Source organism: Epinephelus fuscoguttatus, linkage group LG12 (genome assembly GCF_011397635.1).
Source record: "Epinephelus fuscoguttatus linkage group LG12, E.fuscoguttatus.final_Chr_v1".
NCBI lineage: Eukaryota > Metazoa > Chordata > Actinopteri > Perciformes > Serranidae > Epinephelus > Epinephelus fuscoguttatus.
This window is the reverse complement of record NC_064763.1, coordinates 5,010,142-5,037,025: the sequence shown is the minus strand read 5'-3', so window position 1 is coordinate 5,037,025 and position 26,884 is coordinate 5,010,142. Positions and strand designations below refer to the sequence as shown.

At 39.4% G+C, this 26,884-nt stretch overlaps 1 protein-coding gene across 4 annotated transcripts in view; it reads right to left on the bottom strand.

Annotated features, from left to right (window-relative positions):
- LOC125897946 (protein turtle homolog B-like) overlaps positions 1-26,884 on the bottom strand; it is a 290,905-nt gene that overhangs the window by 186,040 nt on the left and 77,981 nt on the right. For all 4 annotated transcript variants that reach the window (XM_049591468.1, XM_049591470.1, XM_049591469.1 and 1 more), the window contains exon 2: positions 13,612-13,803. In XM_049591468.1, the coding sequence (XP_049447425.1) occupies positions 13,612-13,803 (192 nt within the window). The remainder of the gene's footprint in view (positions 1-13,611; positions 13,804-26,884) is intronic.

Here is a 26,884-nt window from a genome sequence, read left to right as displayed (position 1 = left end):
AATTAATATCTTTGTAAGTGGACGCTATATTTAAATATTTGCTCTACTTTACCTTACACACTAATCAATCAAGTAGTGGTAGATGAGCAAGTCTGGTATTCTGCTAAATTAAAATTAAGTAAAAGTAAGTAAAAGTTTTGTCAATGGAGTCTGGTGGCTTCCAGATAACAGCCTCAACTCCCCGTCGGAAAGGTTGTCTTATCGTAAAGCGGTGAAATATTTTAAATATAACCTACACTTAAACTGGCATTGATTTTTTTGGTAGGCTTTTTTTGGTGGCTAACAACTAATTAATTAAGGCAGGGTTTGCTCAGCACCATTTGATTTTATTCAAGGTATTGTAAATAAACATTGTGATTTGGTCTACTGGCTAGTGTTAAGAATTCAGTTTTTTTTTTTTAAAAATGCTGTCTTGGAGGATAAATAATTCATGAAGCGATGCAAAGTCTCATTTAACTCCCTGTTTAAGTTATATTTAGTATATACATTATGGAACTTTGCAGCCTGAATTGTGTTGATAGAATAATGTAGTAAGTGAAAAGAAGCAAGCAGCAAGAGCAGCAGTCAATAGGACTTTCATTCACTGAACTAATTATGACACAAGTCCAGCTGTTCCCCCAATCCTGTTCGATTCAGTCATTCTAGCCCCACTTCTTGTCTCTCCTATCAGCTTTCTGCAGTCAACACATGGCAGTCTGTCAAAGAGCTCCAATCTTCATGATTGGCGTTAACTGTGATAACATAAGAGGACTCGCCTTAGGTCCACACTTTCAACTTCGCAAGAGGTTGCCTCTGGTGCTGTGGGTTGACTTGTTACCATTTCAATGTTTCTCATCAAAGACACTGTTATTTATAGCCTATACTGTAGCTTGCACATATTTTCATACATATCATACTTAATTATCCAGCATAAGTATGAACCCCACAGAACAATGTCCATTTGATTCTACTGTTCTGTTCTACTGAGCGAACTAGTTAAAATCTGAGCCCAAAATATTCTGCATAACTTTAGAAAAGGGTTAGTAGATGTATTAGCTTCAGGGAAAGTCTACTGGGGCAAGTCATTTTAAAATGTCACCATTCTTCTGGACCAGCTTTGAGATCTTCCATGATGATAGGGGACATTCAACAATGTAATCTAGGACCACTTCCTGCTATTTCTTTATTTTTTTTCTCTTTCCCTCCATTTCCAGTTTAATCATCAATTTCTATTGCTTTCTTCCTGCCCGGCTATCAATCAATGTCCATCTCTTCTATCTACACTTTCTCATGGATTTTTTTTTATATTTGGGTCTGCCTCCTCTTCTCTCACGGATGTTTTCTTCCTCTTCCTCTCAATAAAAAAATAAGACAATGGCTTGTTTGAGACCAAGGGCAGATGGGTGTCGAGGAAACAGTGCCCCTATGGTAGGCTCAGCTCATTAACCCTAAAGAGGGTACAATGTGAGCCTGTATCTCAGCAGCTTTGACTGTGACCAGTGTCTTCGTTCCATGATGCAATATGATGGTCACACTGAAGCACAGTGGGAGGTTGGTGTTCGCATGCATCCGGCTACAGAACTTCAGATATTTCACTGCTGCACTTTGAAACAACAAGATGAATCATTGCCTTGCTAAAGGCTAAAGCCAGTGTTGTGTCTCTCAGGACAGAAAAACACAGCAAGAGGAATTTTAAATCAGCACACAGACCCAGAAGAGGTGGTGCACGCAGTCTCGCGAAACCAGCCCAATGTATGTTATTGATATATTGAAGACAGCAGTCTTTTTTTTTTTTTTTAAAAAAAAGATATTTTTTGGGCATTTTAGCCTTTAATTGATAGGACATCTTAAGTGTGAAGGGGGGAGAGACAGAGAGGGAAGGACATGCAGCAAAGGGCCACAGGCTAGAGTGGAACCCGGGCCGTTGCGGCAACAGCCTTGTACATGGGGCGTCTGCTCTACCACGAAGCCACCGACACCCCGAAGACAGCAGTCTTTACTGAATATTATAATTTAAAATCTTCAGTGCCATCCAGCAATGTATGATTTACAAAAACATTATTTACTATAACCAAAGAATGCCTCTGAGGGAGAGTCCTGTGCTAAATGCAGGTTGTGGTCTTCAGATAACCCTAGGGTGCCTTACGATGGCTGGTCAAATTTGGGGATCTGGTTATGGATGGCAAAATACACTGATTTGTTCAGCTTCAATGATAGCAGATAATAATAATGTTCTCTTATCTACGCTTTTGAAATTTTACAAGACCAACACAGTTAAAAGAGCTGGGGTAGAGGGGTAAAGAACTATTTGTATCTGTTGTATCTGTCATCTGAGAGAGAAATTACGATGCTGTTCAACCATTTAACAAGTAGACCAATTATTGGCCCATGAGTCTTCTCTAGAGAACAGACCAACAGTAGGAGAATTTCCAAGTTACACTTCCATCCATAGTATAACAACATTCTCATCTTGATATACATATATGCTTAGGGATCAAAACTGTGGAGCAAGTAGTAAGTAAGCAGTAGCAAGTAGCTATCATTTCAATGTGTCAGATACATTTAGTCAGCATTTCATTTATGCTGTTCATCTCACTTTGGTGTTGTACTGTAGCTGCAGGTTGTGAACATTATGAGGGCTACCACCGAAACTGTTTTTGGCCTTTCAGCTTACAAAACATGATTGCAGATTTAAACTGAATCTTTGACTTTTAGTTCTGTATAACTTGAGTTATAATTACATTCTTATCAGGGACTCTAAAGGACTTGGATTTGACAAGATAATTCTGTACTGAATGGAATAAAATGCTGAGTGAAAATTTAAAGTGGACTGGCAAACAGTCATGATATGAACATGTTGTGCTCAGTCTGGGGGCCCAGTCTTATCTTCAGGTCTACTATACAGACTTCATGTTAAGTTTCATGACTGAATATTGTCACACCTAATGGTGCCATCTTCAGGGACTTTAGGTTACATTCATATCCTACAGCTCTTTTTGCTGTGGTCAGGATTCTGTAACTCTAACCATAGGTTATGAAACTCAGCAGGCTTTTTCTGTCAGGTATTTGTGCTTACTGATCTAATCAATGAAGACAAAGTGTGTGAGGATGCAGAAAGATTATACAAAGCTTGAGAGTTTTTGCCACAATCTTCCAGTCTGACAGACAATTTTTCTTCCTGCTGCAGCAGGCAGGTGGGATGTTGAGGACACTTTAAAAATAAACCTCTTCCTGTATCCAACGCAGACAGTGGCCAATCAATCATCTGCCTCTCAAGCAGATCTGTTGATTAGTTTCTGCAATGTTAAAGCTGTGATGTTTATAATTAGAGTAAATCTGTGATACATTGTTACGACAAAATATTTTACTTTACACAACATGGACTCTAATTTCCACTTTTTTTAAACAGATAATTAGAGTCTAGCAAATATTTTACTATATTTGAGACAATGGGACCCAACAGAGCGAACTGTAAGAGCTAAGCCTTGCTAAAAAATTAACATTTTTCAGACTAACTAATAGAAATTGATGACAATATGTCTACTCAACAAACTTGCAAAATTGTTAAGTATCTTTTGCTGTGATGGCATTCTGTGATATCAATCTGAACATATCTTCTAATCACAGCAAAGACACATGATAATCCAACAACTATTTTCCCAGAACAATCACAGCAATGCCTTTATGAAACATACAGAATCTCTACCTTTACACCTGCTTTAAACCTTGAGCCAACAACCATTTTAGTTTCCAGTTTCCCAAATCTTAAAAAAATAAAAATCCTTCACAGTTCAAGATATTTGCCAATGAGAAAAAGTCTGGCCTGCCGATTACAATTTTGGAAGATTCTGTTTTTCTTTTTTTTTTTGAAGAACTACAATTTATAGTATAGAGGAATATTTATGAAACTTTTCTTTAAAGTCACTAGAAACGGCTTAAAATCCTAAAAATGCATGTTATATTAAAGATGGCTGTCGCATTAAGCATAAACAAAAATCAGAGTGAAAATAAATGTTCAGAACTATCAGAAAACCTGCTTCAAAAACAGCTCATTGGGCTGCTCACATAATTTCCCAGCATGCAGGGGCATGATGAGATCACACTTGATTGACAGCTCCCTTTCAGCTTAAGTTATGTTGCCATTTTATTTCCAGTCACTTGGTGTTAATTTCATTGACAAAAAATATGACAAAAAAAAATTCGTTAACGGCCTTTTTTCCATGATGAAAACAAGAAGATGACAAGCTGAAAACAAATCTTGATAATAAAAACTATGAAGACGTGATGAAAATGTTAGTGGAGGACTATCGGACACTGAAAGCTGAGAACAGCCGTGCTTTCAGTTATCTTCAAATGTTACTTGAGCAACAGACTAGTAAACTCCAGTTAATAGTCTGCACCAGGATGTTTTGGTAGCCAGCAAAAACAGTCATACCAGCAGTGTTAGCTGTTAGTGCCAGTTGTGAGCTGTAATTCAGCAATAAATAATCAACAGTGTGTGTGTCTGACTGTGGATAGTGGAGCTGTTGAATAGATTTGTTGAGTGTGTTAGTTGCAGTGGTGGCTGTTAGCAGCTCAGCTTGTTAGCCAATGAACTGCAAGCAGCCACAAGCGGCCCGACTTCACAACTGTTGATCCCTGAAGGACTCCACTCAGATCCAGACTGCCTCGAAAAGGTTTGTGGGTGATGACCTATCCTGGTATCCCTGCACTGGCAACTCGTTGCTTATCAAATTCCTTACTGTACAAAATCTTAAATTATTACTTGGACTGAGGGGACAGCCAGAAGGTTCTTTTCTGACCTGTTTGTTGCCGTGTGTTCCCCCTAATTCCCTAAGATCCTGCTTCTCTCATTGTTCTGAGATCTAGACTTAAGCCCACTTTAGACCAAACATCCTCGACGAGACACCAATGCAACCAGATGAGACGGTGTATCATCTCTATGCAACAACTCTCTGTCCTCCTATTCTTAATTCCAGCTTTTCAGGCTTATTTTGTGGCTGAATAAAATTTGTAGCTCCTTAAAATATGAATGAGGATAGTGAGGTAGCAAGCAGTAGCAGTAGCAACCCAGCATCCGACACCGGCAAATCGTGAGGACAGAAACAGAGGGCTTAAGCAAACACGCCGCCTGCAGTCATTTTGACTTGACCGGCAGACTTCACTACAAGCCGATTGGCTGTCGAAACAGGTGATATGCTTTAGATTCTGAAACCAGCCGCCGGTGATTTGACCAGCTGAGCTGCAGGTGACACCATCAGCCGGCTTGAGTTGACCTCAGACCAGCCAGTTAACACTGCTGCAACTTTTCTCTACAATGTTCTGAAACGGTTTGTCTCCTTGCAAATCCTTGAGGACCATTTCACCTTAAAGACCACCTTTTTACAATTAGCTCCAGTGATTCATTTATAAGTCCATTTTTTTCAACTAAGTTTAATCTGTTGTTCTCTTTTTTTTCTTTGTTTTATAGGTAGTATCTTATTTGTCAGCATCAGTGTGGAGTTTGGCCACTGAAATCTGAAGTGGATTCCTGTATGTTGATCTGAAGCTGTATTTATGTGATGGTTACCACACCAGAAAAAACAAAAAAGCATAATCTCTTCTGATCATGACACTGGGATTATGATATAACGCTCAGGGGGGAAATGCAGTTTAACTCTTGAGACGGTCCAAAACACTTGTGGATTTTTGTTGCATTGACTCCTCATCACGCAGTGGCAACTCATATTTCTAGGGATGTCCCGATCCAGCTTTTTCACTTCCGATCCGATACCGATATTACAGCCTTGGTTTTTGGCCGAAACCAATACCAATCCGATCCAAGCTCGTATTATACATATTCACTTATTTTGTTGTCAGTCATGTTAGAAAAGGTTTGATCAAGCGATATTACTCTAACAAGAACAACTACTTAATCAGGTTAGTTAGAATGATCCACAATAGTTGGTATGAGAAACTGACCCATTTATTGTTAACAGGGTTAAATAAACAAACTTTAAACTTGAACATTAACATTAAATAAAAAATATAGCTGGTTTGCTTTGGCTGCTTTGGCCCCTTAATAAATAGATCAATAAATAATCAACACAAGAAATCTTTAAAATGTCTAACAATGAAATTAAAATAGCAGCAAGACTCCACACACTTGTGCATTGGCCCCCTAATAAATATAAAATAGATTAACACCACAAGACATTGTTGACATTTAACAAACAATGCAGCCTTTCCTTTTCAGTTATTTTAATAGTGTCAGTGCCAGCCTGGTGCTGCTGTTTCCTGTGTGCCTGCATGCTGGCCTGGTGGATTGACAGTAAGTGCTGGAGCGGATCACTGGAATGGACTGCTTGAATCATGGAGCGCTGGGCTGGCCGGAAAACCTGGATTGGATTCCATGAAAAACTGGATCGGAGCTCTTGGATCGGTAGTTATATAGCTGCGTTCTCCTCCAGAGCCGGTAATATGACTGTGCGACTACATTCCCCATAGTCCTTTGCATGCAACTGCACGCGCAGGTGAGAGCAGACTCGTGCAGCTCAGTCTCTCAGCCTCCGACTCTGACCCGTGCATGACCGGAGGAAACAGTGAATAAAAGTAAGGAGATTGATTGTGCTTCTCTGTAGATTTTCTCCGCGACCGTGCATCATAGCAAAAAGCCACACATATCACGTGAAACAGCGGAATCGTGGCTTTCCGACAACATCAAGCACTTGTCGGTAGTCCAACGTTTTCACAGCGAAAAAAAATGATAAAGTTACACTAAAATAATGTATAACAGAGCTTTCACACAGCTTTGCACACACATTACTTTTGGATGGATTACTCGCGAATGCAGGGTCGCACAGAAATCTCACGCATATCACATGAAAGCGCAGGAGCAGAGCTTTCCTCTCCTCATCTCCTGTTCTGAGAAAATGTTAGGGTCTCCTTGATGTCAAGATTGTCGACCTGGCGTGAACAAACTGAGTGAATGAGTGTTTTTGAGTTTTTCTATGACTTTCAGGGAAATGGCTGGGCTTTATTTATTTTGGTTTTCTTTTACACACATCTCTACCCACCTCTCCCTCTCTCTCTCTCTCTCTCTGTGTCTCTCTGTGTATCTGTGAGTGAGGGATTGTGTGTTATTGAGTTTACATTATTTCTAATTTGTTAATTTTGTTGTTGTTGCAGGGTCTGATTGTTCTAAGTTCTGTATATTTGATGAATATTAAGACTACTCTATCCTCATAAGTTGATGTCATTCAGATGACTTTCTAGTAATAGTACTACACTACTTTTGTTCAGAGTAGGTTAAAAATACTGAATGTTTCCATTTTCATATTCTGTCACTATAGTTTTAATTGACATGACTTTGTTATGGCACTTTAATGTCTGCCTGCCTAGCAGTAATAGGGGGGAAATGAAAGCGCATATTCAACTGTGTTTATGCATTTATGATACGCTTCCAAGTTAAAAATAACATGCTGTACAGTGTACATGCACTATTTTTGAATAAAATAGCTATTTTTAACAATAAATTTTCTCTTTTTTATCCCTTGTATAAATATCGTGATATATATCATATCATGAGTTTCTGGTATCATTACATCCCTATTAGTTAGTAAACATATTTTTATCAGTCTACACTAGCAAGCACACCACTGATCAAAGAAAGCACTGTCAAGAAGGTGACAGTTTAATGCCTTTGTATAAACCCTTCTACCAAAACAGAGGGGGAAAAAAAAGTTTAGTTTAGTTAGCTAAAATCTAATAATTATAATCATTTGAGTTGTTGCAACAATTGTACACATTGTAGCATTAAATGGAAAAATAGCTGTATTTGGTAGGTCTGGTTATAATGACAGTTCCTAAATGAATCCAAGCAGCAGGTGAGAAATCATGTGAGGTGCAGAATAAAATCCCTAAACAATGAGAAGCACAAAACAGAGCGCAGCAGACACATATTACTGAGATCAAGCATGTACATAGTACACACAGCAGGAGATACCACTGTAATGTATGATTAAGGGGGAGAATTAAGTATGGCCAAAGCTGTGTGTGGCTGTGGGGAGTGATGGGCTAAGAGTTTGGGGCCAGTTGCATAAAGCACTTTAAATTAAGATTTTCTTTTAAATCCAAATTGAGGTTTCCTTTACATAAAATTGCTTGCACAAATCATCCTTAAGTTTTTCTCCTTATCTTGGTGTTATACTTAAGGAATTGTTTAAAGCTTGTTAAACGGCTGCACAAAGGGTGTGAGGAAATAAGGTAAAGTTTTACAAGGTACCTCTAATTGCATCTTATGGCTGAGTTATGGTGATAAACAAGGAAATGAAGGCATCCTGAGAAGAGTGTTCTGCAGCTGGGAGAACCTGTTCTTTCCAATGAGTTTTCGGGGAGGCATTTCATGCATACAGGTTAACAATGGGCCGTGTCATTCACTGGGTTTCAAATGCCCTCACCCATCTGTGACCACCGTAGTAAGTTCCCGCCACAACAAGAGAAGGATGCGCTAGCTGCGCATTTTTTTGATGTTGTCGGCTTTCCAAAAGTGATAGACAGGACCCAAATCAGGATACAAGCGTCCCCATTTGTCAACAAAAAAATCAATACTCAATCAATGTCCAGTTAGTTTGCAATCATGAAAATAAAATAACCAATGTTGTAGCACAATGCCCTGGCAGTAGACTACCCATGACACTCGGATACTGAATGAGAGCATCCTCACAAGTAAGTCTGAGGAGGGGAAGCATAAAGGCATCCTTCTTGGGGACAGCGGTTATCCATGTCGTTTGTGGTTAATGACACCATGCAAAAATTCTGCCAACAGATCTTAGGCAAGTGTTCTCTCCAAGTTTTTACTACTGATATATCTGTAGGTTATAATCACCTCTTTTTTACTTACTATGTTTTTAGTTACTTGTCTTATCACTTTACAGCTGTCACAGTCACAGTCAAACAGAAGCAGGAGCTGTGAAGGACTGTCTTCATACTTACTCTTCTAACCTCAGTTGTTAGACTAGGAGGAGGAAGATAAAGGTGAAATGAAGTAAACACACCTAAACTGCATTCTTTGGAAATGATTAAGTTTTTACCAGCAGAAATACAGACACACCTCCAACTAAGATATTGCTCTGTCCCTCTGTCCTGTGGATTTATAGCATGGATAGGGTTGTAGTCATCCCAAATCACATATGATGGAAAAAAAGTCTGTAACTGCCCCCAATTTCAGAATCATTTCAGTCATCAAAAATATTTTTCTTCTTTCCAGGAAAAGGAAAGAAAGGGATTTTATAACCATACCAACCAACATTTTTTTGACACATTTAGCATGTAACAAGCGATGACTAAATAGTAACCACAAAGGCACAGAATTAGAATTTGAATTAGTTTTTCATTTCATTGTGTATTATAAAGAAATATTTAAAGATCACCTCCAAACATGTTTTAGGAAATATAATAATAATATAAAATACTTTGAATAGTAATTAAGTCTGATATGGTTTCTTAAATCGTTAAGAAAAACTGAATCTATGAATATGCAAATATTTTCACATACAAGATGTCCTCCCCACTGGAAAGTCCATTCAAAGTGTATGTGCACTGGAAACTAGGGCTGCACAATATATCAAAAATTTACCTTCATTGCGATATCAACATAAAGGTATTGCAAAAAGACTGCTTGAACTGCAATAAATCGTAATTTACATGTGCAATGCATTCAAGCACTGCATGTTAATATATCTGACCAATCAGATGGAGCTTAACTTCCCTTAGTGCCTGGATGTACAGAGGGAGTGACTGTGAACAACCATTCTGTGTTGAATCAGTGGCATGGGGTGACTAGTTTTGAAAGTATTTCTTAGGATGTCACAGAGACCACCAAGAGTGAAACTTGTGTTTTGGATGTTATTATCATACTGTCTGTCATGTGTCAGTGTTTCTGATTTGGTGCTGTGCACAGATCTGACACTGGTCCGCCTGCCCACCTGCTCTCTTCCCCGGCTCACTGAAGTTTGGTGCGCTACCATTTCTTAGTTAAGACAGCAGGGCGGCACAGAGGGAACCAGGAACAGCCAGTAGACAATAACATATAATACACCTGAATTCAAGAATGTGTAGGATAATACTACAGACATTCCTGTTATCTTACATCACAACATCTGCTGTGACAGTAGATGCTGTATTCACTCATGTCAGTCACTATGGTGCTTTGCCGTCCAGGGGGCACGCTGTGTTTTTGTTCCCCGATAAGGCTACATTGTAACAATGTGATTGTGCTGCTGATCGAAACTGTATTGACTTATTTCGACGATGACCCAATGATGTTAACTGTTCACAGAATGTGGCCTGTTGAAAAAACATTTTTAACAGCGGCCACCATTTTCTTATCGTACATATCTATGTTGTGCAAAACCTGATTTTTTATTGTTTTATGTTTTCTTCATAGTCTCAATGAGTGAAAGGAAATTATAAAAAACTCGTCTCAAGAGAATAAGCATATTTTTCAAAATGCGTTAATATAAAATTTATTTAGTAATTTATCTAAATTCAAATCTAAATTTTTATGAATTATCCAGAGAAATTCTTTTTCTGTGGGATTATCATCGCCATCATCATCATTATCTATTCATGGAAAACTGACTGAGCATTAAGCTCTTTTACAGCAGTTCCCTGAGTTCACATTCAATGGACTAGAGGGATATAAATATATAACTGCAATAAAGTGATGACAAAAAGTTCATAAAAATGAATAAGTAGCAGCAATGTCTATCAAGTATTATAAACAGCAATAAAAACAGTAAAAGATGTCAAACAGTAAAACATCTAGCCAGATGCCAAGGTATTTGTAATATGTAACATGATCAATGTGGGTGCTATTCAAGGAATGGAAGGAATAGGCGTCAAGATCACACTTTCTTGACCTTGCGAATAACATGAACATGATTATCACAAATCATATATCACATCTGATTGACCTTATAATGGGTAGATGATGTTGGTGCTCCCTAAAATAACAACATGTGACATTTCTATCATGTTTTGTACACTGACTGTACACAAAGATAAACTACATTTCCATTGTTTTTATGTGTGTATAATAGGGATGCACCGAAATGAAAATTTGTGGCCGAAGCCGAAGCCAAATAATATTAAACGCTTGGCCGAATACCGTTTTTTTAGTTTTTCATTAGTTTTTGCAGATGAACCCCCTCCAGATTAGTGTTGTCACGGTACCAAAATTGGGACCCACGGTACGATACCAGTGAAAGTATCACGGTTCTGAGTAGTATCAGGATACCACAGCGAAAATGAGGCAGATGTGCCTTTTGTCATTTATAAAAAGATAAATCTCTTTTCTATAATACATCAATGATATTTCAATGGAATAAATTACTTACTGACTTATTCATACTTCAAAAACAGCATCAATAAGTGATTAACATAGGGGGGATCAAAATAAAATAAATAAATGAAATAAAAATCAACCAGCCACCCTCCTCCCCTGACGGCCCCTTCATAAGTAAAGAACAGTCCCTAAAGTGCGGTGAGGTTTGTGGCCCGTTACCTGCCACATAGAGAGAAATGTGAACGGCTTGTTTCTCCTCTGATACGCCACATTCTGTGTGCCGCCACGGCTCAGCTGTTCAGGTACTTTTGGGCAGTCATGACAACAAGTTATTCACCTGGAGCCGGACTTCTCCGTCGCCGGTAAGCCGTTATCAAGCCGTATTTGACAGGAATACGTATTCCTGTCCGTGTCTGTCCGGGCGTGTCTGTCCGGACGTGTCTGTTCATTCAACCCACAACAGGCGGGATTCGCTGTTTCGTTTCTGCTGCTGGTTGAAATCTGTACTCACACAGCGTGCTGAATGATTTATTTTGCTCGCTCAAAACTATTTTTAGTCGCAAATGCGAGTGCGGTGAGGGACGGAGTAAAATATTGCCACATTGCCGACATTTTACTCCGTCCGTCACCGCAAGCTGTTTGATTGCGTTATCAAAACACGCCGCTATTATTCGGCCTTGCTTTTCACTTATTCCACCGAATACTGAATGTGTGTTTTTTTGCAATATTCGGCGGAATATATTCGGTTACCGAATATTTGGTGCATCCCTAGTGTATAAGCTATTCAGTGATTGGGGTCTACAGTATATTAGCAGAGCAAACCTCAAACAGAAAGACATTAAAACATTAAACAAACCTAAATTAAAATGCGATTTTATTGCTCATTTATTGTGAGTCATATCATCATTGCAATATTCAACAATGTTATTACATATCGCATGTACAGCTGGGCAATTAATCAGATTTTATTGTCCGTTACGATTTTTGCTTCCCTCGATCTTCAAAATAAGATCATCAAGATAAAACGATTTTGTGCCCCACGACGAGTCTACCAATCTTGTTTCCAGTATGTCTCTTATTTTATAAATCAAGTGCACCCTTTCCCAGTGGAAGTGCTCGGCCCCTCCCCCCAAAGTTCAAACAGAAGTTTAAGTGCGAGCTGAAAACAGCCAGTCAAGATGCATCGCCTCTACCATTGTTATGAAACTTTGTCTGCAGAGCTTGTAAGAAGACGGGAGAAAGAGAGATGTTGGTTCCAGAAGAAAGGAATAACAAACTTTGAGGTGTGGAAACACTTTGATTTCGTGGAGTTGAACTTGGAACAAACTACAATCATGCAAGATGTGTAACATGGCCATGGCTGTACCTCAAAGCAACACAACCAATTTGTTCCAGCACTTGAAGTGGTGTATGACCCAGTAATAAAAGCACAAAAAGGTAAAGTCCCCTCTACTCCTTACACTGCATCACAGTCTATCACTTTTATTTATTTATTCTCATTTATTTCATAGTTTTTCAGTTCAATTAGATTTAAGTTAAAAGACATTCAGTGTTGAAAAGAAACACCAGAATTAATGCTCAATAAGTGCAAGATGTTCTCAATGAGTAATCATGTTAAATAATCATTACATAATTGTGATTTCTATATCAATGAAAATGATTGTGAGTATTATTTTTTGCCATAATCAAGCAGCCCTAATCGCATGTTTTTCTTATATCGTTCAGCCCAACTAGAAGCTTCAAATTCACACAGAACATGTGTAAGTTTCATGCTGGACCACAATTGGCTTCCAAACTCTGATATCATAAATCCTGCTAGTATGTCCAGGTTAAGATCTAAGGTGAGCTCAGAGAAACTTTCTTCCCTCAGCAGATGACTGTGAAAACCCCTAAAAACAACCTAACATCTCAGCTCAGCTCAACTCAACTCAACTCAACTCAACTCAACTCAACTCATCTCATCTCATCTCATCTCATCTCATCTCATCTCATCTCAACTCAACTCAACTCAACTCTTAAACCTACTGTCAGCTAAAACATTTGTTTCTACTGGTGGTTTAACCTCTCACCTCCCTGCAGTGACGTAGAGGTGTACTCAAGGGTGTGCACATACACTGTGAGCTCACTACTGAATGTAATAATAGGTGCAAAAGGACACAGTTCCAACCGCACCCATCAGTGATGCTGACTGTGGTCAGAGATTCAACAGGTGTAAAAGTTTCAACCAGAGCAGGCAGTAAAAGTTTGGTTTTCACCCTATCAAGTCACTGTTTACAGTGTGAATGCGACTGCTTTCACCATCTTACCAGCATATTCCGGGTCCACATGAGGAGGGTAGAAGCGAAAGTTGATAAAGAAGGGAATGGGCATTCCATACTTGAACCACTCCACCACATAGGGCTGGCCGTTCAGGGGGTGGGACACGTCGCATCCCAGGATGACGCTCTCTCCTGCACGTGCCGTCACAAACTGGGGCTCCTCTCGCACTCCGTGGGCACCTGCGGTAACAGCCATCACTAGTTAGTCACGTCAGTTATTAATCTACATCTTTATGTGTAGGTTTATTTTAAACCCACACATTTCAGCTAGATTCCAGTGTAAAGAAAAACAACGCTTCAAGATTTAATTTCAATTTTCCATACTCCAAAGTGCAACTGCTATTCAGCATTTTCACACAATTACAATCTTCACACATTCAGTGATTACATTAGTGCCTTTATGATGATCCCCAGGGTTCCCACACATTTTCATGGACAAAAATTTCCAAACTTTTCCCATGACTGTTCAAGAACCCATAATAAAGTGTTTTTTTTTTCTTTCCCCCCTTGCCTGGCATTTTTCAAACAAATCAGATTCAAACTCTATTCAAACATAACTGGCAGACAGGAAAAAAGAGATAAACTGAGAGAGAAAATGACAAAGCGTGCATGACAATAAACAAACCAAAATAAAAGTCACACTTTGACACATATTAGAACAAAGTTAAGTTGACAGCAAAAGAAAACCAATTTGCCATTATGTAACATTACGTGAAAGATTACTGAAGATTACTGTAACACACACTACCAAATTCCATGACTTTTCCAAGAGTTTCAATGATTTTGACTAACTCTGACGTTTCCAGGTGTTTCACGACCGTGGTAACCACAGAACATTAAGGAAAGAGAAGAAAAGACATATAGGCAGACTAGGGATGTCAGTGGTTAACCATTAATTACTTAACTGTTGAGAATATTTGTGACCCGTTACACATGTCAGTCTATAGGGCTAATTTTGCTACTCTTCAGTTTACTGCACTGTGCACCATCCCGGTTGAATAGGAGCTAGCTAGCTAGCAGCACTTATTCGGCCATTACCGCTAACAACTTAACACAGGCCCAACCCAAAAGTGTTGCTGTGAAAAAACTGTGCCCTTGCCCCAGTGAGTAAGCGGCTCAATTTTGTGTAAAAAAAAAAACCCCTTTAGCATTGTTGACTATGCTGAAAGGGTTTTGCAGCTCAAACTGAAGCCACTAACCAGGGTTGCCAACTCTCACGCATCTGGCGTGACTGTCACTCATTCACCATCAATGTCACTCTCTCACGCCCGTTTAAGAAATCTCACTCCACCGTTGCCGAGTCCTTTTTTTTTTTGCCTCAGCTGGATTGTGCACGCAACGGCTCCAGTGGACATCCAGCTTCAGGTAAATAGCGTGGGAAGTCGCCTGACGTCGATACACTGCTGGTCGAAATTGTACCAAGGTAAGCAAATTGCCGACGAATTTAAATTTAACTGTGTTATGAAACCATGTGCCCTCCCTGAATAACTAAAACACACTTATGATAAAAAAAAAACCCTTTTTGTTAGATGAGTCTGCTGAATTTCTTTATGCATAAATGTACACAGGTCATTGAAAGTCCTTGAATTAAAAAAAACTGAAAAAATGAAATTAACTAAAACTGACATACCTAAGAAGCCAAGTGTGATTTTCTACTTTTTTGTACAGTGGCGGTGTAGTGGTTAGCATTGTTGTCCACAGTTGTAGCACGGTTGGAAACCAGGTGCGGGGGAGCCCTTTTGTGTGGAGCTCCAGTCACTTCAGCCTCCTCCCACAGTCCAAAGACATGCAGGTCAACTGGTGACTCTAAATTGAGTGTAGGTGTGAATGTGAGTGTGGATGGTTGTCTGTCTCTGTGTGTCAGCCCTGTGATAGTCTGGTGACCTGTCCAGGGTGTACCCCACCTCTCGCCCAGTGTCAGCTGGGATAGGGTCTAACCCACCAAGACCCCCAACAAGATTGCCGGTTACGGAAAATGAATGAATGAATGAATGAATGAAGTTAGTAGTGTGAATAGAGAAAAAAAATTACTATTTACAGTTATTTGTTAGGGATTTGAAAATAACTAATGACAACCACAAGACCTACAACAGCTTTCCTTTATTGCTCAGTCAACAACAGCAACGAATAAGTTCTTTGCTTAAAGGGATCATTCAGCATTGTTGGAAATATGCTTATTCACTTTCTAGCAGAGTTAGATGCGAAGATCAACAACATTCTCATGTCTGAGACTGTTATCTATCTTCTTATCTGACTCTCTGTCGGAAGGTAAATAAGTGGTTTTCCCAAAAAGATTAACTTTTCCTCTAGGGGCACTTAACAGAGGTCTAGTATTTGAGGCAGGGGGGGTAAAGCCACCTGTTCAAGTCCAGCTTTGTATTTGTTTGAGCCACTGCTGACACTCCATTCCTCACCTTTCACTGACAAGCATGCTTCTCTAATCTTTAGGCTATCATGACATCAGTCAATTTAAAGTAAACAAGGCAGGAGTGGTAAGCTGATTCCTCTCGTTTAACAGAAATGCCACAATGCACATTGGAGATGGTTCAGATTAGAAAGAAATACAGCAAGAGGGTCTTTAGAAAGCAACTGAGTTTCACCCAGGAAGTGAGTGTTTGTGTGTGATAACACCAACATGTGCTAAGCTACAAGTTCCATCACTCAGGACAGCAAAGACAGCCAGTAACAAATCCAATACAGAGCCAAGGCCAATGGGTGGGAAAGGAAAGATTAACAGCCCTTGCAGACACATAAATCTGATTTATCTTGACAAAGTCTTTTTCATTTAATTCGTCTGACAGAATGTGGTCAGATGAAAACATGAGAGAGGTCATTTGACAGTTATGCACCTGATGCTTAATAAGACCTCAACCTTTAACCTTCAACAAAAAGAATCCACTCTGTTAGCTCAGTGATGAAGCAGTCCCAATGCAACTGTGTGTCTGTGGACTAGCTGCAGGATTGCCACATCGATCCCCAGCTAATTACTATGTAGCTTGGCTTTATGAGCGGAAACCCGGCGTGGTAGCATTTTACCAGTCGATACAGCTAATCAGATGTACTCACTGCTCGTCCCTCTGTGGCCTGTAAGAAAGCTATGCAGGCAGCTAGTTTCTCCTGCACACAGAAGATGGTCTGCTGCCTGCACTGCCTCTCATTAGTAAGAGTCAAACAGGGGAAGGCTTTGTGTGCACAAGGGACCAACAGGATTTTATTACACCTGCAAATAACTAAGACAAGGGCAAATCACTAGTCTTGGTGTTACAGCATAAATGTGAGTCTGCAGAAACATTTTCAGAGACTAACCAAAAAAAATGGAGTCATTTATTAATATCGGTTCTTCCAACACACAAGCGAAGATGGCTGTAGAAAACTTTTATAAACCTGTGCTATGAAAAATAATAAGCAGTAGTGTGCAGCATCATTTATACTAAAGGAGCAGTTCGTAGGATTTAGTGGTATCAAGCAATAAGGACTGCACATTGCAACCAGCTGAAACTTGTCCCATGTGCAAAGTGTGAACACCCGGTTAGGATTCCTATAGTGTTTATTGCTCAGGAGGTTTTAACCTGGAGCCAAATTTTCCACATTGGTCCCCTCCTCTCCAAAACAAAGAGATGAGAAAATTAAAACTGGTAAAAACACTAAATAAAGCAGATCAAAATAACTCTGTGGAAGAATGTCTGAGAAGCACCGACCTCCCTTGTGGAAGGGCTGAAGCGCAAGAGATTCCCTCGAACTAAATAAAGCAGTTTCATGTTACAAATCACTGTATTTTTTAATGGTGTTTGGCTCATCGCAGATACGTCACCGAAGCTACTGCTAATGTGTGCTCAGCTGTTTTCTCTGATAACTTAGACACTAACCACACAGAAAGCGGTTTGCAGATTTCAAAATGTGAGGTGCCCCATCATCGCCTTGCCCTAAGCTTCCCATGTAATCAGTCTACTGTTTATTTATTTATCTATTTATTTCACAGTTATTAGTAGCTAGTTCATAAAATGCTCAGGCAGAGGGTACTTGCTCTTGCTCTGGTTGAGGGTGAGAGGCTGTCAGCAAATACTTTGTTGAGCACAGTAAAGTGGAGATCTGTGTGGGTGCATGAGACCCTTAAAAAGAGGGCGGATCACGGGGAGCACCACGAGTTGTTCCAGGAGCTTCGCCTCTATGATGGCCGATTCAACTACTGTGCTTATATGCTTCCACGCCTGCTGTTTTCTGTTGAGATCATGGTAACTGCTGTTTGTAAACTTACATAGCTCTGGATATCCAGCAACCACTACCACCAGTTTGTCCTCTGTTGTTTACCAACTGTAAGCTTGTCATGACCACCACAGAAAGCCCTCCTCTCAAATCATCTGATTGGCAAAAACCAGGTGGCTAGAGTTCAGAAACGGGAGGCACACAGCAACGCAAAAACAGCGAGCAAAAAGCTTCATTCTCATTAAAAACAATTACAAAAAGCTTCATTCTCATTAAAAACAATTACAAAAAGCTTCATTCTCAATAAAAACAATTACAAAAAGCTTCATTCTCATTAAAAACAATTACAAAAAGCTTCATTCTCAATAAAAACAATTACACAAAGCCGCCTCCAGCTGATAAAACACTTTGTGTGTGATCGGGCCCTTAAGATCCAGATGCTACCAAATTACCCACAGAGGTTGCTTCCTCCTGAAAACAAATGGACCGTGGAATTTTAACTGGTAAAAACATTGAATAAAGCAGTTTCACGTTAAAAATCAGTGTTTTTCCAACACTATTTGGCTTGCCTTGGATGGGCTGCTAATTACAGTGGCCAATGTGAAAAAGCAAATGACCCTATCTAGAGCCAGTGTTTGGTTTGTCCATTCTTAGCTACCGTAGAAACATGACGGTGCAACATGGCGGACTCCATGGAAAAGGACCCGCTCCCTGTGTAGATATAAGTGGCTCATTCTACGATAATGAAAACTCAACAATTTTAATTTTTTATATTGTATTCAATTTCTGCCATTATATCCTCCTAAATCCTACACACCGGACCTTAAAGGGTGATGTGGGAAGCAAAGCCTGTCCAATACCGGATCAATACTGATATCAGTATTTGGGAATTTAGTTTGATTCATATCACTTTGCTGTCTGTGGACATACCAAGTGGGGGCCGTTTGGACTGCTTGCGTTTTGTGTGTCCAGTGCAAGCAGAGATTGTTAAGAGTATGGCTGTAGTGATAACCACAATATTGCAATACCAGACTATGTTTTCTTTTTCTTTTTTTAATGGAAGCACTGTGTATTTACTAGGGATGGGGGAAAAATCGATACAGCATAGTACTGCGATATTTTGCGTGGCGATATTGTATCGATACACTGACACCAAGTATCTTTTATTATATATATATATATATATATATATATATATACATATATATATAATTAATTTTTGCATATACACATTTTAAACTTTTTAACTTTTTAACTTTTGGTACCAGAATAATAAAATTGCTTTTCAGCCCACTAAATGGTGCTAATGCTTTTTTTCTTAGTGAGGTCAGCAGAGGTCTCAGTCAGAGGCATTTGGCAGGAAGTTCATCAAAATTAACATGGAGGCACCACACAAAGATATCAGAAATATGCCATTGGCGTTTATATCAAACATCTGGGCTTATTTTGGATTTTTTAACAAGGAAGGAAAGGAGAACTTGGATATGACACATGCGATTTGCAAGCAGTGTCACATAAGCATAAAATACTGGGAATACTACGAACATGAGGGCTCACCTCACACTCCACCATCCAGAAATGTGTTAGCCGCTGACGGCCAAGCTAACAATAAACATGCTCTGCCGAAAAATCAACCAACACTAAACACACTTGGCTTGACCATTTAACTCTGAGAGCGCTAAGAATATAACACAGTCCATCACCCCCTTCACGTGCAAAGATCTGTGTCCATACATGAGTCTGATTTGACTGGCATAATTCTGAGTCTGGTAGAGCCCCATGCATTTCCATATGTTTTAAACAAAACCCTTTCTAAAAATGGAGACAGCAGCATGAAATACTCCATGTACTAAACACACTTAGTGGGGGATATAAGCATGGTGTAACCTGATCGGCTGTCTTGAAGCTTTTCTCAATCTGTCTGAATAATCTGCATTGCCAAAAGAGTCAAAGACCTGTAAATGTACAGTAACTAATGGACATCAGCATTTAAAATGCAACATCAACAATAAAAGATAAGTAAGTAAGTAAGTAAGTAAGTAAATAAGTAAGTAAGAAATCAAACTTGCTCAATCTGAGGGTTTAGGATTACCAGAAAGATGCTTCAGTTTTGTTTTGTTTTAGACGGTAAAAAATAAGGATAGACCGATACATCGGCCGGCTGATATATCGGGCCGATATTTGAGTTTTTTACTTGTATTGGCATCAGCCGATACACGCTTGAGTTCGCGGATTTATTTTTCCCTGGCACTTTTATTCATTTGAAAGTATGTGGTTAAGTTGAACAAAACTGTTGAATCCTACTGTGTACAGTAGTTGTTGTTTTATTTATGCTTCAGTTTAAATATTTGTTTATTTTATAAAGACATTGCTGGAAGATTTAAGAGCACTGAACTCTGTTTTTTATTTGAATGTATAATAATAATAATAATATTCTACCTGTTCTACCTCAACTTTCCATCTTGTTTTAGTATTTTTTACTGTTCGATAAATGTTTCTTATTTTAAACTTGAGACCTGTAATATTTGTTATCATTGTGTCATTTTTTTATGTAAATTGAGGGAGCAAAAGCAGTATCGACCCCGAATATCGGCTCAAGAAACTCGGCAGTCCATAATCGGTCATCGGCTAAGGGTGATGGAAAAAAAAAAATCCATATCAGTCTATCCCTAGTAAAAAAGGCTAACATTAGGAGGCAATGGCAGACAAACTAACAGTATTTTCAAAGTCAAACATGAACATAAATAATGGAGGAATAACAAAACTACTCCAAAAGACAATCATTTATCAATGTCTCCTTACTGCAGCACAATGTAGGGACCTGAAACCACAGGCACCTTGGGTTGGGGGCAAATTTTAAATGCCTGTGTTTCTGTTTGTATCATTCTGTGTCCCCTCTCTGAATTCGGAGATTCAGAGAGGAACAGCTGTTGCAAATGAATGTAAACTTTTAGAACCAGCAGGATGAACAGCTCATTTTCACTTTCAATACAAATGGAGCAACGCCTGTGAGCTAGTTCAGGCAGTGAACTTATATATATATATATATATACACCATTTTTGTAACATGTAATACATAAATAGTGTCTTTTCTTAATTTGTAAAACATGCATTAACACATGGTCTAGAAGTGCTTCAGCAGACAGGAGGAGGAAGATAAACACAAGAATCATTTAAGGCAGAATGGGACTGTGAGGCAGTAATGCTTGTGGCTATCTTAGTCTACATGTCTTTCAGCAGAGGTGCTGTGTGCAACATCAGAAAAAAGGGTTGGGGAGAACAGCTTGCTAAAAGGACAAACACTTAAAGGATAACAATCTACTGAGATTCAATCCCAGCACCTGTTTCTCTATTTTGCAATTACCAGAATGTGCCTGTTGTGGAACAGACCAAACTAATTGCATTGCTGTAATAAATGAATATCCATTTGAGGCCAGCCAAGAAGGGTTAACTCAATTAATTAATTCAAATGCTTATGAAGGATTTATTATTATTATTATTATTGTTATTATTATCATCTTACATTTATTTAGTGAAGAATAATGAACAATTATAACATGAGTAAGTGTCACTTATCAGTACAGAGAAATCATCAATTCACCAACACATCCTAAAGTCTCCTCCTGCTAACTCTGAGACCTGAGCTCTGTTTCAGAAAGCAGGTTAAGTGAAAACTCAGAGTTAGTTAACCCTGAGATAAGGGGTGAAGGTCACTTAAACTCTGAGTGAGTTACCGTGAAAACTGACTCTGTGAACCTAACTTGCTTGCTGGCTGGTTTTCTCTAACAAACCCTGAGTGTCTCTCTGTCTCCTGCCTCTGACAGAGCCAAACAACGTTTCATTTTGTCATTGATTCAGCCTGTATCAAATCATGTAATGAAGCACATTAATTAGTAGAGATTTTCTGTATGTCAGAATCTAAATCTCGATTAAATGTCAGTTTGTTACTAAGGATGATCTAAAGTTACCACTTTTATGCGCCATCAGTAGTTTCTTAGAGCAGCAATTTTTGCACTCATTCAAATATTACGCAGCATCAGGTCACCCTCAGCTCAGAATCAAACCTCTGCATGTCCTTTTAAAATGCTGAGGACAGCTGTCAGTTTGTTACAGCAGTCCCACTACAATGTTTATGGCACATCATGTGTAATCTTACTTTAAACTGAAGCTTTAGATACTTTGGATTAACGAATAATTATCCCCATAATTTATGATCTGATTGGTTGCACTGAGGAAACATTAATTCCTTTAATATTTGAGATTATATGTGCCAGCAAATGGTGGATTGCCCCCTCCATGTTAGGAGTGAGTTACTGCCCCAACTGAAGGAGTTCAAGTGTCTTGGGGTCTTTATCACGAGTGATAAAGACTGTTACTCGTGGTCCCCAAAGTCTCCAAAAGTAGATCAGGAGCCAGAGCCTTTAGCTATCACGCTCCTCTCCTGTGGAATCATCTTCCTGTTACGGTCCGGGAGCCAGACACCATCTTCACATTTAAGACTAGACTTAAGACTTTCCTCTTTGATAAAGCTTATAGTTAGGGCTGGCTCAGGCTTTCTCTGTACCAGCCCCTAGTTAGGCTGACTTAGGCCTAGTCTGCCAGAGGACCCCCTATAATACACCTTCTCTCCTTCTCTCTCTCTCTCTCTCTCTGGTATTCTATTACTGCATCTTGCTAACTCGGCCATTCTGGATGTCACTAACTCGGCTTCTTCTCCGGAGCCTTTGTGCTCCACTGTCTCTCAGATTAACTCATATCGCAGCGGTGCCTGGACAGCGTGACGTGTGTGGTTGTGCTGCTGTCATGGTCCTGCCAGATGCCTCCTGCTGCTGCTGCCATCATTAGTCATTAGTCATACTTCTACTGTTATTATACACATCACATACACATCAAAAATAAGATTTGGGAGCAAAAGTACCAATATTGCAATCAAAAAATGTTTTATTGCAAGTAAAAATGATTGATTAAAAATTGCAAATCCAAAAGTTTTGTTTGCAAATCCAAAAGTTTTGTTTGCAAATTCTAAAGTTTTGTTTGCGAGTCATTTTTTTTCGTTTGCAAGTCAAAAAGCTTTGCGAGTAAAAAGTTGAACCTGGTGGGCGGTGCCTAAACTGAAAGCTGTAAGACACATCTCTGTTGGCCAGTCTCAATAGGAATGACAACTTGCAAAGCATTTTTTTTCTCTTCTTCTCTTGGTTGGCGGATTGCAAAAAATTCAAAGGTGCATACCGCCACCTACTGTACAAGAGTGTGCAACATCATGTCATTTAGTCTGTTTCTTAAATTTTACTCATCAGCCTAGTACGCTTGCAAAGCAACATGGGAGTTCTATGGTTCACAGGGGAGCTGTGGCGAAAATAAATTCTGAAACCGAAGGTTTTTGGCCTCCAGTTTCCAAAAAAACATTTGTCTACATGAGTGGTGTGATAAAAAAAATATGATATCCACACGAAACCACAAAACCCGCTACCAAGTGATGTAATACACGTCAAAGCAGTAGGTGGCGATGCCCACTCAATTGTGACATTAATGTATGCATATGATATTGATTTTGTATCTACAGATACCATACAGATACCCCCCATTCAATTTAAAGCAGAGCTGATTTGAGTAAAGGCACATGAGCAAATCTGGGTATATGAACGGTTGGTTCTTCAGTTGGCAGTTACACCTAGAGTAAAGCTACTGAAGACCAGCAAAACCAGAGTTTGTTTTCATTTATTCTTTCAGGTGGGTAAATGTCACCTGAGCACCTTCAGATTTTATCAGTAGTGTACCCTTAATAGATAACTTGTTTATATAGTTTGTATTGTGCTTCGTGATATTGTTTGAACTGTAACGTAAGGTAACTGCATACGAGTGGATGCAACCTTCACTAATGCTAGCATAGTTCCTCAGGGATTTACGCTGTTATTGCTTTAATTTTGACACTCTGACCTATGACAACACATTAGCTATGGTTGTAAGGACTGTACTGTAACTGTTGGTAGCTGTTGTTGATTTTGTTTAAATATGTTGAATTATAATTTTATAGGTTATTGTTCGTTGGACGATTGAGATAAGCTAACTAACACTAACGTCAGCTGTCACTGATTGCCATAGCAACGGTAAACATTCACATACAGGCTAAGTGCAGAGTGCAGAATCAAGCTTCATTGTAAATATAGTTAAGATACATTGTATTTAACACAGGATGTGGGATTTTAGTAGTTAGTAAACTTTTAGAAAAAAGCTATTTACCATCGCTCTGACGTCAAACAATGGAGACAGATAATAAAATACTGTGGTAATCCCATCTACAACAACAAACAGCCAAATCGCATAGACTAATACATGGTATCAGAAGTACATGGGTCCGTGTGCCTAATAATAGCAAGAATGTTTTATTTAAACTGGTGCATGTAGATTGCTTTTGTTTAGCCAGGGCACAACTATACGACGGTCTAACAGTCACTACCATCGTTGCCCCGGGGTGTAGCAGTAATGCCGACTGTCAAGCGTTTCCAGTGGGAGAGAGGGAATTGTGGGTGTAGCCCGCTCTGTATGGAGCCACATCAAACTCACCAATAGAAACTCTTCTCTCATCCATCAGCGTAGGCCCAGCCCATTAAGTGCAGTTGAACTTGCAAGCAAAACTTTAACTTGCAAGCAAAGAGAACTGATCTGCAAGCAAAAGTTTTTAACTCGCAAGCAAAGAGGACTGATTTACAAGAAAAAGGATCATACATTTTTACTAACAAACTTGATTTTTGATTGCAGTTCAAGAAATATCCTCTCAAAACAGTTTTATATGATTGCAACAAAAAGACACAAAAATACCTCCATAGAAGAGAGGCTTGGTGTATGAGGGGAAAAGACCATCTGGACCATGATTACTCTCCAGAGGTATTGAGAAAGCGGAAGGAATATACAGAGGCAAAAAAAGTTTTGAGAGAGGAGAAAATAAGCTTCCAAACACCGTTTCCAGTGAGATTACGGGTGTTCTACGAGGGTGAGATCTGTGTTTACAACATGGCTGAGGAGGTGACTACGGACATGGCGAGGAGAGGGCTTCAGGTGACAGTGGTGAAACCTAAGGAGAGCGGACTGGAGAGGATCAAGCGCCTAACCTGGCAGGCCAGTCATGCAAAGAAGGGTCAGACACCCACAGAGACAGATCCAGGATTTAAACAAAAACTGCAAGCCTTTAGGAGGAACTAAGACAAGATTTGCTGGACATGGGATTTATGGATGAGAACTAAATAGGTTCTATATACTTAGACTGTGTACTTCAAAAGATTAAGGTGAGAATCGGGCCCCTTCATGTTTAAGTTTGTTTCGGTCTATATAACTTGGGTAATTTCGCCAAGGTTATCTCCTCTACATATACATAAATATATATATATATATATATATATATATATATACACAGAAAAGTCGTTTTGTCGACGTGTCGACATCAGTGGCACAAGTCGACATCCCCCAGGGAGGAGTCGACAAGTCGTGTTTTTTTTCCCTCTCTCTCTCTCTCTGTGCTTGTGTACGGAATGCAATCACTGCCTCTGATTACGCTGATACTTTATCCTTGACGGCGTACTATAAGCAGAGTGGACTCCACGAGGAATGTCCGCAGTCATTCGGGCTTTCATAATCGAGCGCACTTCCGCGTTGTAGTTTCCTGTAAAAATGTCCGTAAAAAATCCCCGCGATGTGAAAAATACATGCCGAGCAGTCACTGGTGTGCGGAGTGGAGTCCGCGCAGTCGTAAAATCTGAGCTTTGCGCGCACAGGGCTTGCGGACTTCCGGTTTGAGTCCGCGCGGACCTCCGCAGAGTCCATTCCGCGTACGTTCCGCCCGAGTATGTTCGGGCCTTGACAGACACACATCACATGTGTGGAGATACTTCACTTTCCTTCGCCATGTCAATGTGATGACGTCATCAAATGACTTGTCGACCCGACTCGACTTTATTGACAGATAAGTCGACCTGAAAAAAATCGAAGTCGTTAATGTCCTAATATATACAAAGTCGGGGTTCCATTTATTTTGGCTTTGCTTTTTTTCTTCTTTCTATTTTTCTGGGAGCTATTGGACACATATGGACAAAGCATTGAGGGCCCACTTCCCCTGGAGGAAGAGCTCATCCCTCAGAGCAGACTTACCATCAGGACTCATTCAGGGTCAAAACGCAGACCCCACACAAGGAAATTTTCTTTAAGATCACTAGTTCTTTGGTAAATGTTGATGTTTTTGGTTCTGTATTGTTCAAGGCAGTTTGCCAATTTTATACCATAAGGGGTAAGTATGGAGTGGACGAAGGGGGAAAATAGTGAATAAGGCAACCCAGAAAAAATTGAAAATAGCTTCATATAATGTGAATGGGATACTTAATTCAATTAAAAGGTCCAAGATATCAGGTAAGATGAGAAAGGAGGGGGTGGGAGTGGCTATGTTGCAGGAGACACACCTATCAGAGAGGGAGCATGAAAAACTTCAGACAACAGGGAAGGTATATATTGATCAAGGGGAGACTAGAAGGTGAGTTGGTCACTATTCTTAATGTATATCCCCCCCCAGGGTCAGACTGGATATTTTACAGGCAGTTATTTGATTTGGTGGTATCAGAGGGGGAAGGTGTTATGATATGGGGCGGACACCCAAATCTCAGACTAAACCCACAACTTGACTGTTCTGTCAGTGTAATACAAAAATCTACAATTAGTAAGAAGTTTGTAGGATTAATGGCAGAATCAGGGCTAATAGACATATGGAGAGAATGAAATCCTAAAGAAAAAGACTATACATATTTCTCGGCACCTCATTCAATATACTCCAGAATAGACTATTTTTTAATGTAAAATAAGGACAGTTACAGGATTGAAAAATGTGAAATTGGAATAAGAGACATATCAGACCATAGTCCAGTATATATAATTCTTACTATGTCAAAAAAAAAAAACAACACTTTGGAGGATAAATATAAATGTACTAAAAGGACAAATGAAGGAGGAATATATTAAAGAAATTCAGACATATGTAAGGGGAAATGATAATGGTGAGGTGTCTCCATCTGTGCTG